This window comes from Gadus morhua, chromosome 19 (genome assembly GCF_902167405.1).
Source record: "Gadus morhua chromosome 19, gadMor3.0, whole genome shotgun sequence".
Taxonomy (NCBI): Eukaryota; Metazoa; Chordata; class Actinopteri; order Gadiformes; family Gadidae; genus Gadus; species Gadus morhua.
The window spans coordinates 2,002,501-2,018,787 of NC_044066.1; the positions used below are offsets into that span (position 1 = coordinate 2,002,501).

At 44.0% G+C, this 16,287-nt stretch overlaps 1 protein-coding gene across 1 annotated transcript in view; it reads right to left on the reverse strand.

Annotated features, from left to right (window-relative positions):
• LOC115532180 (lipoxygenase homology domain-containing protein 1) overlaps positions 1 to 16,287 on the reverse strand; it is a 72,045-nt gene that overhangs the window by 24,974 nt on the left and 30,784 nt on the right. The window contains exons 16-33 of the mRNA XM_030341772.1: positions 15,895 to 16,087; positions 14,141 to 14,301; positions 9,516 to 9,846; positions 7,871 to 8,022; positions 7,640 to 7,773; positions 7,124 to 7,272; positions 6,180 to 6,284; positions 5,961 to 6,089; positions 5,541 to 5,708; positions 5,252 to 5,433; positions 4,857 to 4,973; positions 3,978 to 4,140; positions 3,481 to 3,635; positions 2,909 to 3,118; positions 2,273 to 2,402; positions 1,745 to 1,953; positions 1,127 to 1,312; positions 693 to 820 (exon numbers count right to left, since the gene is read on the reverse strand). Of these exons, the coding sequence (XP_030197632.1) occupies positions 693 to 820; positions 1,127 to 1,312; positions 1,745 to 1,953; positions 2,273 to 2,402; positions 2,909 to 3,118; positions 3,481 to 3,635; positions 3,978 to 4,140; positions 4,857 to 4,973; positions 5,252 to 5,433; positions 5,541 to 5,708; positions 5,961 to 6,089; positions 6,180 to 6,284; positions 7,124 to 7,272; positions 7,640 to 7,773; positions 7,871 to 8,022; positions 9,516 to 9,846; positions 14,141 to 14,301; positions 15,895 to 16,087 (3,002 nt within the window). The remainder of the gene's footprint in view (positions 1 to 692; positions 821 to 1,126; positions 1,313 to 1,744; positions 1,954 to 2,272; positions 2,403 to 2,908; positions 3,119 to 3,480; positions 3,636 to 3,977; positions 4,141 to 4,856; positions 4,974 to 5,251; positions 5,434 to 5,540; positions 5,709 to 5,960; positions 6,090 to 6,179; positions 6,285 to 7,123; positions 7,273 to 7,639; positions 7,774 to 7,870; positions 8,023 to 9,515; positions 9,847 to 14,140; positions 14,302 to 15,894; positions 16,088 to 16,287) is intronic.

The window sequence follows — 16,287 nt, forward strand, 5'->3', positions numbered from 1 at the left end:
GCTCAAACTCAGGCGGCCACGCGAACAATCGACCAAATCTTTTTTTGGTGCGAACGCAGCATAACAACATCTCTGGAGATTCAAGAGTGAAATGACAGCGCAGTATTTTGAGCACCAAAAGCTACCACCTCTTCTGTCAGCCAATCAGGAACTGTGGAATCAAACTCACTTCCGTTTCAGTCAAACTCTCTCACACACTACTATATTCTCTTGCATAAACAACTATACTCTCTCACATACACTACTATACTCTCTCACATACACTACTATACTCTCTCACATACCAGCTATACTCTCTCACATACACTACTATACTCTCTCACATACACTACTATACTCCCTCACATCCACTACTATACTCTCCCACATCACATGCACTACTATACTCTCTCACATACACTACTTTTTTCTCTCACATACACTACTTTTTTCTCTCACATACACTATTATACTCTCTCACATACACGACTATACATTGTCATACATACATGTACAATTAGTATAATAGTGTGTGTGTGTGTGTGTGTGTGTATGAGTATAGTGGTGTATTTGCGAGATTATAATAGTGTGTGTAAAAAAAAATAGTGTGTGTTTTGTCCCAGGCGCCCCTTCATATGTCTGTGTGTGCTGACCATATCATGCAGCATGTGTGCGAGACTAGTTGATACTTGTTTCATCTACACAGTACCAACCGGTCCTCATTCTTCTGCAGGAACATCTCTTCGGTGCTCCCATTGAGCCCAAACACCGACATGAAGATATTGGTGTCAGTCCCAGCGTTCTGCACATCCCCAGTCAGCACCACCACCTCGTAGATGATCTTGAAGAAGAAATGTGTCAATAGAAATGAGAGATTTGTCCCTTTACCACACTAGTCAAGCCCTATTCCTGAACTCCTGCATGTTCCCTCTCACTTAGAGGTAATTAGAACAGTTGTGCAGAGTCAATTACAGTTATAAACAACAATGGCAGGCTAGTGTAGTGGTTAAAAGGTTTCCAACTGGTTTGGAACATCATGTCCAGTCTACCTGTAGGCTGATCTAGCATATTTTAGATGCAGTGTAGTGTCTACAAATTGTATATTGTTGGGATTTATTTTGTCACTCATCCTCCCTTCATTCAATACCTTCCGAGTGATGGAGATGGTCTCGGCGTCCAACATGTTGAACACTCTGGAGGTCAGCCCGTCTCCTCGATCCTTGGCCAGCCAACACTTGCAGGCAAACTCGTATTTGAGGCCCCTGGTGGGCGCAGAGATGGCCAGTTCATCCACCAGCCAGCAGCTCTCAGGAGTGGCTCCGTCATGGCCCAGCTGGGGGGGAAACACACAGTCAAAGTCATTGTAACAAGTAGAAAAGACCCTACCCCAAGTACCTTAAGTCAAGCGACAGTGTGCAGTGGATGTATGTAGCAAAGAATATGATAAAATAGACACTTTCCCTACCTGGAATGTGACTTTCAGTTCAATCCAGTGTGGTTGGTACATATATTTGAGTGTATTTACAAACTATTCTATATTGTATAAATTGGGTATTTCTATGTTAGCTACAGGGGAAGCTGGATGCCTAATGTCTGCACGTCCGATAGTCATTTACCATATTTCTTTACCATATCCCTAACCCCTTGAACTTCTGATAAATTCCCTGTACGTTGCTTTGGGAAAAGGCATCTCTTAAAGTCCTCCTGGATATTCATTATGACCGCTCTAAAAATGCTAGCCCTTCTGTTCCTCCACACTCCTCACCTCCACCTTCTTGATCTCTCCCACGTCCGCCCCGTGGCACACAGAGCTTTCCAGGGAGCCCTCCTCGAAGCTGGTCCTGCCGTTGGTCATGTCCAGCCACATGCGGTCCGTCTTGTGCTGGCCGGCCCCCACCACGATGACGTAGGCCCGGCTGGAGGTGCTGCTGTCCTCAGCCAGGCCCGTGGAGACGCTGATGTGGTACGGGATGACTGGAGAGCACAGAGCTCATGTCAGTGGCGACGAGGGGGGGCACTTTAAGCACAGTAACACTAACAACAACAACAATCACTTTTTATGAATATTGTCGTAGTCGTAGAAGTAGTTGTGATTCGTAGTTGTGGTTGTTGTAGTATTAATGGTGACATAATAATGATGGTGTATGATATTTATTTATTATGAGTGAGTATTAAAATGGTTTTAAAGTTTTGTTTTTGTGTGTTAATCTTTCCCTTTGTAAAATGTGTTGTCAAGTGTGTATAGTGCTCCAGTAAAAACACCATAAGAAAATTGCTCTACTAGTGTTCTTACTGGGCAGCTCCTCCACAATCTCCTCCTTCTTCTTCTTGTTTTTCTTGTTCATGTTGCTGTCCACATCCTTTAGAGCTGGCGGCAGGTTCTTCTTCTTACTGTTCTCAGTCTCCCTGACGCCCTCGTAGCCCTGCAGAGACCACAGGTACACCACACATACCAGGATATGCATGTATTGCATGTTATGTTGCATTACCTGACAACGACACAAACATACATGAAGGCACAAACACAGACACACACACCCACACACATACACACAGACACACACAGACACAGACGTCTGTCTATGTCTGTGTGTGTTGAGTCTCTGGATCCTATTTAAGATCTTGTCATTAGATTTGTCCGAGCTAAAACCTTTCACTTCAACCACAGTGAAATTGTATTTGAGGAAAAGTTTCATGATCATGAAAACAAATATGAAGAATTGTATTTAATTAGAGTAGTCAAATTGCACACACACACACACACACACACACACACACACACACACACACACACACACACACACACACACACACACACACACACACACACACACACACTCACACACACACACACACACACACACACACACACACACACACACACACACACACACACACAATCACACACAAACACACACTTTGGCTGTACCATGACATGAAAGAACCTGCAGATGCGTTTGTCCTCCTTCTTCTTGGAGAGCCAGCGCTCACACTGGAACAGGAACACCTCCTCCGTATCTAGGTCCACCACCTCCACCTGATCCAGGTACCACTCAGGGCTTAGCAGACTGTTGTCATGGCGAATCTTAATCTTGAACACTTGTCCAAGGTCCACGGCCTCCATGGTGAATGTATCCACCTAATGACAGGTTAGTTATAGTAGGAGCTCTGCAGGACGGTTCCCATCATGATGAGAGTTAACGGAGCTGTAGGTAATGTTGTATAGCTTTTATTGGAATGTAGTTTTTCAGGAAATGTGACAGCAATCCATCAGCTGTTGCTCACTATGAGTGAAGGAAATGGGCTGCAAACATATGTGTTCCCAGTGGACGGCGCCGGCCTTTGTATTAGCCAAATTTCAAATGATTACAAAAATGATAAGGATTTTGACCAATCACGGCACCTCCTCCCTGATTGGTTGGGATAGTCTATCCTGCCAGTCAGTCCCAGGTTTGCCATATGCTCTGTGGTGTATGTGTGTAAGCCTTTATCTGGTCTTACCGATCCTCGCTCAAACTTGTTGGTGTTGGTCTCTGACTTGCTGAGCTTCCTCTCGCCTGTGTCCCCCAGGTCGCCGTACATGGTGAGGAAGACGTTGGCGTCAGTGCCGGCCCCATAGACGTCCCCGGTCGTCACGGAGATGCTGTACATGTGAGCTGAGAGGAGGAGGAGGAGGAGCAGGAGGAGAGGAGGAAGAAATGGAAATCACTTTTCTTGTTCTGAACAACCACTGAGGACAATCATTTGTATTATCAATACCGTCGAGGTCGTTTTAGCAAAATGTATTATCCAAAGTAACTTACAGTGCATTAAGAAACATTATGTTAATGGAAAGGTAGGGGTGTCTTGCTCAAGGAGGCAAACAGGTAGACTGTGGCCGTTGGAGGGTGAACCAACAACCGTCTGGCTCCACTACGCTGCCCCCTGCCACCAGTATATATACGTATAGATATGTATATCTGCGTATGTACCTGCATATATAAACCATGTGAACCTACTCTCTAGCGCGTCCTCCACCTCGATCTCGGTGACCTTGAGGCTGCCATCGCGAGCCAGCTTCTCCGTGATGATGTCAGAGGGTACCAGCTCTCGTACCGTCTCCCCGTCGTCCTCCGACCGGGCCAGCCAGCACTCACACGGGAAGATGATCGTCTCCGAGCCCTGAGGGAGGCCACGGAACAGAGGAGGGTTGAGTGAGTAGTGTTGTTTGAACACAAAAAAACAGGCCTATTATGTCTTGAGTAACCATGTATAATATATTATAAATGGAAGTGGTTGATCCCTACATATAGATGTCTATAGATGCTTATTTTAAGTTTCTACAATCATGATTTTGAAAAAATCATCCTCCGACAACAATGTTTGTGTTGTGCAAGGGGCGATATCATGCTTTACGAATTTTTCCTTTGCTTTAGACTGTTATATGACGTATGTAATGTATACATGTTTTACCCTTTTTAGATAGCAAAATCTAAGTCCGAGCCAGGGGAAATATTCACGCCCACCCAGAACACCCCTCGAAATGTGCGTCAAACAGTGCGTCAAATTTTACTTGTGTAACAATGTGACGTCAGATTGTGCAGTGGGCGGTGCTGAAGTGCAGAAGTCCCACCTCCTGGCTACCCGCAGTGTTTACAATTTTGTGGGGGAGTGAATTTGCAGACGCACTCGTAAAAAATATTCGACCAATCGCAACAGAGCCGGCGTGCTGACCAATCTCAGCAGACTGGGCTACTCAGGAGGGGGGCAGTGAGAATAATATGGGGTATTTCCAACATACAGTCACGTAACCCTATTCTAGTAGTAACCCAAAAAGCAATTACTAACGCTAAAAAAGCATGATATGGTATCTTTAAATCCCATAGGTCCGATCCTACCTTTCCCTTCCTCAGCAGCCTCCTGATCTCCACCCGGTCCAGGTGCCAGCCCGGGTTCACCCCTCGGTTGTCGTGACCGATACGGATCTTCTCGATCACATCCCCCACATCCTCCAGCTGGGTAGATAACATTAGAAATGTAACAACATGATGCATCATATCATACATTCTGCATCAAAATAAGCACTCATCAAAGAAACAACCCCACTGAAATAGCAGGCATATTGTAGCAGGAATGACCATAACCATGGATGTTCAAAGTCACATTCTAGAATACTATACGATAATGCTACAGTATACATACAATAAAATCAATGTTTCATTATTGCTCCAAGTGTCCACTTACTGTCCTTACTTTTTTAATACCTTTGACTGATCGGTGGTGACCCTCATACCTCAACTATGAACATGTCCTCGGCGCCTCTCTCAAAGAAGATGGTCCTCTCCCTCTTGTTGAAGCACAGGCGCTTCTGCTGCGTGCACACGCCGAAGCGGCCGTACAGCACGATGAACACGTCCGCGTTCGTCCCCGCGCCGAACAGGTCGCTGGTGAAGATCTTTATCTCATAGGGCACGACTAGAAATCCACAAAAACAACAACAGCACACACAGAGACATCTATCGTTTAAATTACATCAACATTGGATTCAAATCAAATGGTGGTTGTGGGTTTAGTTATTTTACAAGGTGTGTAGAACTCTGTCTGCAGCGGGTTGGGGAAGAGGTCCCGGACTATGGCCCCGTCGTCCTCCCCGGTGTCCAGCCACCTGCCACATGGGAAACACAGCCTCTGGCCCAGGGACTGGGCGTCGATCTCCACAGACTCCAGGAACCAGCCTGCAGACCCTCCTCCTGGAGAGAGAGAGAGAGGGATAGAGAGAGACAGAGAGAGAGAGAGAGACAGAGAGAGAGAGAGAGAGGAGAGAGAGGGGGGTGGAGAGAGACAGAGAGAGAGAGAGAGAGAGAGAGAGAGAGAGAGAGACAGAGAGAGAGAGAGAGAGGAGAGAGAGGGGGGTGGAGAGAGACAGAGAGAGAGAGAGAGAGAGCGAGAGAGTCAGATATTTGGAGACGTTTCTGAGAGAAGCCTTGATGATGTGTAGTTACCGTCGTTGTCATGTCCGATGCGTATCTTCTGTAACGGTCCGATGTCCACGGCCTCCACAATAAACTCATCTGTCATCCCCAGCTCAAACTTGTTCCGGTGTGTTTTTGACGCCTTGAGGTTTATCATGCCTGAAGACACACAAGTCCAAAACATTTGACAGTTATAGTAATCTATACCCTAGGAACCCAGCACCATATGTTCATTTAAATAGGTATTACCTGTGTCATCTTTGATACCAAATAAGGTAATAAAGACGTTGGCGTCAGTCCCGGCGTATTTCTTCTCTCCAGTCTTAACCTTCAGAGTGTACGTCGTGGACATAGCTGGCACATCAAGAAAATAACCACATTTCATAATTTAAAGATCCCATATCATGCTTTTTTTAGGGCTAATAATTGCATTTGAGGGTACTACTAGAATAGGGTTACATGCCTGTATGTTATAAAATACCCCTTATTATTCTAATACTGTTCATTTATGTAAAACCATTTTCAGCATCTTTCAAAGATGGCCTGATTGTATCATGTCGCTTTAAGCCCCTCTTCCCAAATAGCCCAGTCTGCTGTGATTGATCAGCATTGCGAATGGTCCAAAGCTTTGCGAGTGTGTTGGGAGCGGGACTTCTAAACTTCAGCACCGACAGCACAGTCTCTGTGCAGTCACTGCACAGAGACTCTGCAGTGCAGTCACTGCTACTACAAAATCGAAATAACCCCATTTCAACCATTGAGTCACTGAGTAATATCAAAAGGTCTGTAAATGTATTATATACAAAGTCGTCTGTCCGTAGGATGAGTGCAACCAGACTAGTCGGATCACGACTAATTTTAATGATAAAAAGGAAAAGTTGACCAAGGCCTATAAATTTGTAAATTAAACCCAATGCTTTGTTTTTTGGTTTGCTTCCTATTGCTGGGTTTGATCAGGTCCCGACTCTCTACATTGTTTTTTTTTATCAAATTAATTAAATAAAAACGGAAGAAAAGGAAGACTTATGGATGAGTTTGGGCTGCGACAAAAGCAAACAAGTGGTCATAAAGTGGTAAAACATGTTTCTTTGCAGGGTAAGGAAAGAATAGTATAGAGTTAAGTATAGAAAGCATAGAAAAACAGCATTCCATGACCACAAACTCCAGAGACAAATGAAGAACCTCTTTAAGACCTTTCTGCTCAAGACCCAGCGTGGTGCTGGACTCCTCGTCGTCATCCTCGCCCTTCCTCATGAAGGCCTCGTCCACGGGGACAAGCTCCCGGGCCACCTGCCCGTCGTCCTCATCGATCGCCAGCCAGCGCTTACAAGGGAAGTAGTACCTGGGATAAACCTTCAAATGTTATTCAAGCCTACTATCCCAGCCGTGGAACACATCCCTAAGGTAGTCTGCCAGCACTGCTTTAGGGAGAGCTCAGTTAGGCTACATCAGCCCATCTATCCTCAGATTATCCTGAACATCTTTCGATTAAGTATACCTTGCCTTAAACTCATCAGCCTCAAAACATTTATTTGTAAAAGTTATATCTGCTTTCTGATTTACTTTTAGTAGTATCAATACTGGGGACAGGATAGCAACTGTTCGACTCAGAGCTGTAAAGCTAGTAAGTGTCTAATAACTAATTGGAATAACTAAATAGTAGATAATGGTACATAAAACCAAAGCCCCAGCATAACAGCCTTCCTCACGTTGTGTCGTCTTTGTTGTCTGTGATCTCCACCCTCTCCAGGAACCAGGCGGCGTTGGCGTTGGAGTTGTCCTGTCGGATCCTCAGTTTCTTCAACACACCCATGTCCACTGCTGTGATGTTAAAAACATCTTCCTGGACCACAAGAAAAAGAAAGGTTTCAGTCTTGCGATGGACTCTCAGTCAGATGGTCCTCCAGACAGTGTGCTCATTCTACTGTGTTAAACCTCACCTGGTTCTTTTCAAACTTGTTCAAGTTGTTGGACTTTCTGAGCCAGCGGTCCCCCGTGTCCCCCACCTCCCCGTAGATGGTGATGTACACGTTGGCGTCCGTCCCGGCCCCCCACAGAGACCCAGTGAACACATGGATTTCATAGGAATTTACTGTGGGGGACGGATAACAAAAAGAGGTAAACATTTTTGTATCTCAATGTTTATTGGCCAAAATGTTAAAAAATGTTTGCTAAAATTCAGCCAAACGATTCAGTAAAATAGAATGTTGGTTGGACCTTAACCCAATCTCGGACCCCAGCGGCTGTCATCTGACAAGTATTTACCTCCGGGGACAAGGGGCAGTATTTACCTCCGGGGAAAAGGGGCAGTATTTACCTCCGGGGACGAGGAGCAGTATTAACCTCCGGGGACAAGGGGCAGTTTTACCTCCAGGGGCAAGGGGCAGTATTTACCTCCGGGGACAAGGGGCAGTATTTACCTCTGGGGACAAGGGGCAGTATTTCTGTCCCTGGATAACGGATATCCGGGCCAGGGCTTCATCTTCCATGCGCAGGTCATTGGTTAAAGTCAGATTAGCACCTTGAGATGCAAGAGAGTTGAAGTATAATGTTTCCTACACAATGCACAACCATCGATATTTGGTTCAGGTGTTTCAGTTCCAAGCGACATTTTGGCTAATCTCGAAAACAGAGATAATAAAAAGCGAAATCATTGTCAGACGATAGCCGATGGGTTCTGAGAGCCCGCTCAAACGTGATTGTTCAGTACTAATCTGACCATAAAACCGAAACCAGAATGTGTCTGATACAAGAACCTCCGTAGGCAACGGTACATTTTTTATAGAGGTTAACCCTGACCAAACCATATCTCTCACCATAACTATAAATCTAATCTAACCCGAGCCTTAGCTCACCCAAGTCTAACTAAAACTCGAACCTACCCTAACACAATCCTAAGCTTGCCTCACCCTATCCTAACCATATCCAAAACCGAGTAGCATCCAGCTGCAGTCCCGGAGTCCGGCACTATGGTGTGTTAACGGCATCGTGGTGTGGCAGGTCGGATTTTTTCGACATTGAAGTACAGGCCAGCATTTTGTTACTATAAACCAAATATGCCCTTGTCTTCGATGCAGCATTTGGTATGTCTGGTATATATATATATATATATATATATATATATATATATATATATATATATATATATATATATATATATGTGTGTGTCATATCATACATATGTTAGTATATATTTTTTAACTATTATTAATTATTTTATTGAAATCTAACAATAAAAATTGACGATGAAAAACATTTATTTGTATTTTTTTAATTCGAATAATTATTATTAATTATTATTTTATTGACATTTCCAAGAAAATTTGACATTGAAATCTCGACACACACTACAGTGCTGTTGCCACACCAGAGTGCTGTTGCCAAACCACAGTGCTGTTGCCACACCACAGTGCCCGGCTCCGGGGCTGCTGCTGGATGCTATTGCCAAAACCATAAGTATATTCTAACCTGACCCACCTAACCCTGACTTAAAGTAGAGAGAAAAATAAGGGTTGGATGGTCCAAAATGATAGCGATTGAGTGACTTGCTGAGACACCAGGCCCCCCTCTCCCCCATCCTCTCACTATCAAGGTCTTCAGTGCCCTCCGCCAACAGCTCAGCTACGATCTCGCCGTCCACCTCGTCCCGGGCCAGCCAGCGGTTGCTTGGGAACGCAAGTGTCTCCACCACCTCCTGCAGCTCTTCGATGTACTCCACCTTGACTTCCTCCTCCTTCTTCTTCTTCTTTTTGTCCTTCTTCTTGTCCTTCTTGGGCTCCACCTTCACCTCCACCTGCACCATGGCCATGGTCAGCCGCTTGATGTTCACCATCTCCAGGAACCAGCCGTCCCCGATGCCGCTGCCGTCGTGGCCGATGCGAATCTTGTAGACCTTCCCTACGTCGATGGCCTCCACCTTGAGCAGCAGCAGGAGAGGTGGAGACACCTGGTCATACCTTTTCTTAGAAGAACAAATACCCTTCCTCTGAATCAAATCCAAACGAGTGCTAATAGAAGGCTTTTCGTTTAAAACACTAACAACATGAGGGTGACCATGCAACAAGACCAAGAAATGAGAAATGCACAATTAGAGTACAAATCATAGTCACAGAGTTACATCTCAGAGGAGGAAGGAAGGTAATGACACATGAGGTGGTAAGGAGAAACTGAAAGCTAGTCTCCCCGATCAGACATTAGATAAACTACAGTTCTCACCCTCTTTTTGTAATTAACAGGGGTAATTGTTCAATGGAAAGTGTAGTATACTATGCATGCAAATCAATTATTAAATAGCTTTTACTGTTATTCAGGGCTGAAAAGTGCATTGACATTTTAAAATGCAAGGCAACTACTATTTGTTAGTTAAAAAATAATAATCATCATTGAGATTAAACATCTCTTCTAGTGTCCTGGCCAAGACAGGCAGCAATAGCCTACAGTCACTCATAGCATACACACAAAACAATCGAAGACAAAACGAAACAAAACGGAAAAAAAAAAGAAAAGAGAAGGACAACTAAACAACTAAAACAGTCTGCAGGGGGGAAGGCGGGGGATGTCTATTTCGCAAGAAATTTCGGGAAGCTCAAGGAGGAGAGTAATAATAAGTTTGAGCAACAAAGCGTGAAGACATTTCGGGATGCTCAAGGAGAAGAGTAATATTACATTTGAGAAAAGTGTAGTCTTGTTCTCAGTCAGTGGCGGTTTTAGGTACGGGTGAACCAGGCAGCCGCCCAGGGCGGCATATTTGTGGGGGGCGCCAAATCACATGGGGGGCGCCACGAGCAGTAAAAAAAAAATCGCGCTGCGTAGCGGTTATCAATCAAGTACTACATAACATTGTGTGGGGAATAGGTATTTTGGCGCCCCCTCTGGCTGCAGGCGCACACCTGCTCGTTGAGAAGGTGCCGTGCACAGACGGAATGAAACCCCCACTGAGTCCGTAGGTTCACGATACAACCCCCCCCCCCCCTTCTGCTTTTTGAGCAAATTACGTTAATAAATTGCATTCCGATTGAGGCGTAATAATACGCCTCAATCGGAATACAATTTTCTGATCGGAATAGAATTCCATCCGGAATAGAAGAGGTGGTGTAGTCTGCTATAATCGACATGTATACACTTATTCCGATTGGTTTGGGGTGGTTGCGGCTACTTTTTAACTTAGCGAGAAGGCATAAGCCGCTGCAGTAGTTTGCAATTGGTCCGTCGGTACCTTTATGCACACCGAACTAGACCGCTGTCAAGGGTAGTGGATTTTTTGCCTGATTCACGGCTTTCTTATTACTCTGCAAGTATTGTCCGGTAATTTATCAACCCCAACGTCTTTGGCGGACTATTTCTCTGCTGATCAACACTACGATTGGTAATTGTAAAAAGACACACTGTGTGAAGATATTGTTTCGTTTTGGCAAGTAGCCGTGTAAATAATGTATAGAACGTCGCCGGTCATTATCGAAAATAATACCCTTCAGGGGCTGTCGGGGCTTACTTTCCAGATAATGACCGGCGTTCTGTACAACATTATCCCTTACATATAAGTCCAGACCAACATAACGGTTGTGCGTGAGAGACATAGGGACGTACGCTTACCGCTTTTGTAAATGCCATATATAGCCTACAGTACATTCGGATTTGCATGATAGGAATAGATCTATTCCGATTAGAAATCTAATCGGATCAGAAGTATCAATAGCCGCGTTTACATGGACACTTCTGATCCGTTATATACAATAACTCCCTATTTCACTTCTCCCGTCTTTTTTCTCTGTCGGCAAGCGCTTCCGAACCTGTCGCCATCTCGTTGCCTCTCAGGCCACGTTTATACATAGCAGGGTATTTAGTGAAACAAATATTTCCCCCCCTCCATTTTCAAAAAGAACATCGTGCACACAACATCGTCGAGTGCCATTATGACTATGCCAAACCTATGGGCGGCAGTGTACGGAGAAGGATAAAGCCATGCAAGCCAATCAGAATCCTCTGAATCAACAACAACGATTACCACGAGCGACTTCCTGTTCCTTTCAAAACAACAGTTGAATTCATTTTTCACAATTTACCGGCTCTCGTTTTGAAGAATAATCACTGAATAATTTGTTTCAATGGGAATCACGACGGTCTATACTTTCAACATAAAGTGTACATATTTATTATTTCAAATTCATCCCAGCCTTTATACCACATATACTATAGGGGCTATAGATATAAACACATTTCCTGATTACAGTTTAATGTAACAGTAAGCTGACACCATCGCTAATTAACACCACTACTGCAAATTAACCACACAGAGATATCCATGGCAACCGGTCAAACATATTTTCTTTTTGCGATAATTCTGCCCGTGCATCCGCCGTGTTGCTAAACAAATAATCCCACTATATGGCGATAGGGTCGTTCGTGTGGACAGACAGCGGGCACTCAAATGACATTAAGCATTTTCTGGAGCATATTGTTGTATATTGACGCTTGAGAACTGTTACGTATTTTAAGAATCTAAGCTACCCACACATAGACCCAATGAAGCAGGACCAAACATATAAGCCGTAAATACTATACATAGCCACAAGGGGAGCAAGACCTTATTGGAGGCTGCTCCAGCCACAGATAGCAGCACCTTTATATATACGAAGAAGCCGAAGCCATTACGGCACCCCGGCCACGCCCACTAGGCCACGCCCACTTGACGGGCTCTACCTGAGCACACAAGGTGGGGAGCGCCAGAGATCGGCAGAGAGCCCCCGGGCCTAAGCCCGGGGGCTTGAAGTAGATCACGGTATTTTCCTCTCCACGTGTTAGATACAATTCCCTCCCTTAAGCTTCATAGTTTACCATACCGAAACATGCCTACTTTATAATAAATGAAGTGAGTTCAAAGCAACCCGGGATTGGACAACTTTTTTCAAGAATATGCAACAGAACCTAAAATACCGTTTCTCCCAGTTGACACACAACACATAACCGGCATGATCAGAAATCTCCACTTTGGCCGGAGTTTTTAGAAATAATCGTTTTCTGTGATAAAAACTGTGTTTTCGTGTAAATTAGAGGCCAAACCGCGTGGAAATATCTACGTTTTCCCTTCGTGCCTGTCCACACCGACAAGGGTAAATCTACAAATGCATAAATATTTACCAAATTAGCCCTTCCATCCACACTAAAACGGCGAATTCCGACACTGAAAACGATGTTGTAGTGTGGTCAGGGTAGACGGAGGCTCTCAGAAACGATGACGTTTGGTTGCAATGACGCTGCCACAAGCTTGCACTCGAGACCGAGACGCTATACAATGTACTTTTGTATCTCCAGTTACAACTCGACATATTGTCGCGTGGCAGGAGTCGCGTAACCATGACAACTGTTTATCAAAATCATTTCAATGTGGAACGTGGATGCAAACCATTCCGAAAACTGCCGTACATGAAAATGATAGTGTGGACGGAGATCGTTTTAATTGCGAATGTGTGTTTTTATATTTACCCGGGTTAGTGTGGACAGGGCCTCACTCTCACTCTCAGCGAACTGCCTGCTGCTGCTGTGGCTGAGTGCGAGCTGAGGGGCTCGGAGTATGACTGAGATTTGATGTTGCTTGTGCATGTGAAAGTCCTTCCGTTCAAAGTCATATTTTCAATTTCTTTTAATAAAAGTATTCTTTTTTTTATAAAAGTATCGATACTAAAAAAATTGCGTAACGTATTGTTTTTTGCGTGAGGGTATCGTCATACCTTTCTAGTATTGTATTCCGTGCATCACTAGCTCTAACAGGGCCTTATACTTTCTGCACTTTGTTTTTGTTTAACTATTTCACATTGTGGAGGTGGGTAACTGTGAGCGCATCATTTTCAAACTTGTCCAGCAATCGTTAACGTGTCTGTAAAGGTTCCAAATCAACCCCATGTAAACTGGCCACTGTAGAATCACAATTGTTAAAATCCCCCTCTCAAAGCTTCATCCACTCACACAAATTAGTTTTCTTTTTTGGAATATTTCTTCAACAAAACAGGAAACCATGTGTTCCTCTCCCCTCCATGTTTTGGTCTGTGCCGTGGGATCCCAGAAGTTCTGCTATAACAGAGTAGGACAGCTGAATCCGACAATAGAAGGAAGCTCAACTAAAAAGGTGTGTTACAAGATGGTGTTTGAAAGTATCAACAGATAAATGAATGGAGAAAACATCAAATCAAGAAGAAGAATAAACGTATTTTCACCTTGAAGATCTCAGTGGTACCACGCTCAAAATTGTTGGAGCGGTTCTTGAGAGCCAGAACCTCTGTTTTCCCCTCCTCCCCGTAGATCTGACAGAAGACGTTCGCATTGGTTCCTCCATTTCGCAGGTTCCCGGTGGTCACGGTCACCTCATAGTTGATCACTGTTAACAAGGCGGCATGGTTATTGAGTAGGTCAGTGATGCCAAACCAGGGGTATGCAAGTCTGTGCTTGAGACGGTACTTGCTTTGATACTAACATCTTGATACCAACAAAATAATGACAACATTGATATCCATATTTGTTGAATCTGTCATATATTACATATGCTGATCACTGATGATCATGATGTCCAGAATTTGAATTTGCTCCAGTAATAAGTGATTGGTCCCTAAACTGTTTCACTTCACTGGGTTTTCCTCATCTAGAAATAAAATCTTCACATTTTCTGCTGAACAATAATAATTTCAATGTTTTAAAGTGCAGATTACCAATACAATACAGAACAAATCAGAAATACAACATAACCTTTGTTTCATTCACATCCATGTCATGGCCATGGAATACAGAGGTTTGTTTCTCAGTGGATTTGTCATCAATTAAGGTTAAAAAACAAATTTAGCCCCCATGACCCACGCGGAAATGGAGGCTAATTGTATGAGAGCCCTCAGTCCAAAAAGCAGTTTTTGAAAATATATCTTCAATAGTTTGGCCTACTCATCAGCTCCAAAGTGTACATTATTATCATGGATGCTCTGCTGACGCTAAGTTGACTTATGAACAGTACAATTACAAGCAAGTACACGGAGGTCATCTCAGAGGTCACAAAGGTCAATGTGGGATTGTGTGTGGATGATGGCTGGTTTAATCAGTCTCACCTGGCCCAGTCTGACTTGAATCTGGGACTGGATGAGGCTGCACACTTGTTGCATATTGAGTAATCAGTGTGCAGCGGTTAAACCAGCCATCACAAGCAGAGCTCCAGTCTGTAGTGTCAGATATAATGCAACACAATACAAAGTACAGGTTGCTTACACAACAATCAGTTATATAGGCAATATTATCTTAGTATGCTAAGATAATATTTCCCAAAAGTTGTTAGCGTGGATGAGGGCTGGTTTAGTTTAGCTGGTTGAGAATGATGGGCTGGGGGAGACTGCTTCAACAAGCCATCATCCACACACTCCAGCATGATCAAAACAGAATGGCAATATGAAACATGATGTATATCATGTTTCATATTGAAACAATATGAAACACAATAACAAATAGTCTCATCATGCTGAGACATCCCAACGTCTCTATTCTCCTTTCTGTTGTATGTAGCAGCAATGTTAAAGGGGTGATATTATGCCACCATGTGTGAGTGGGATTAGCCATTAGAAACAGTTTCAAATTTGCCATTTCCCGTGTTTGAGTGACAGCACAAGACTAGAAAAAATAATACCAGATGTATGCTGGATAGATCAATCTACCAGCCTACCCAGTGGACTGTAGCAAATGTTGCTAATCTATACATATGCATCTAGGTGGACACTCCCACTTGTCCATCAGTGCTGGTTCACCCGCTTCCAAGCCCCACCAATTGCTCCTGCTACGTCCAGGCGTACAAGTGTTTTTTATAAAGACAAATACGACAATACATTAATCAAGTATGATACTAAATGTGTTTTTGTCTGAGACACATAATGTTAATGACAGGAAGTGTATCAGTGTTGTTGACATTTAAAAGGTTACAGGGATGGTGTTTACTTACTTCGTTCGATGTCCAGGATCTCACTTGGATAGATTTCCACCTCCACCTTCCCGTCTGACTCATCCTTGCAGAGCCAGCGATGGCTGGGGAACATGTACTGCTTCCCATGGACTGGGACAGAGATCACAACACTGTCCAGGAACCAACCAGCACGCAGCCCTTCGTTGGTGTGGCCAATCAGGAAGCGGTTGATCTATGACACATCACGGATGGCCATTGGTTAGGTTAATCAAACAGGGGACAGAGTGAAAGCTCCGATGCTTTAGCTTCTATGCACCCCATATCTGGAACAAACCATTCCAGTCCAGAACTCCATTCTGGTCTGCCTCAACACTTCAGACTTTTACATCATGGCGCAAAACGTTTATGTTTGTTGCAGCTTTTTGTTAAAAT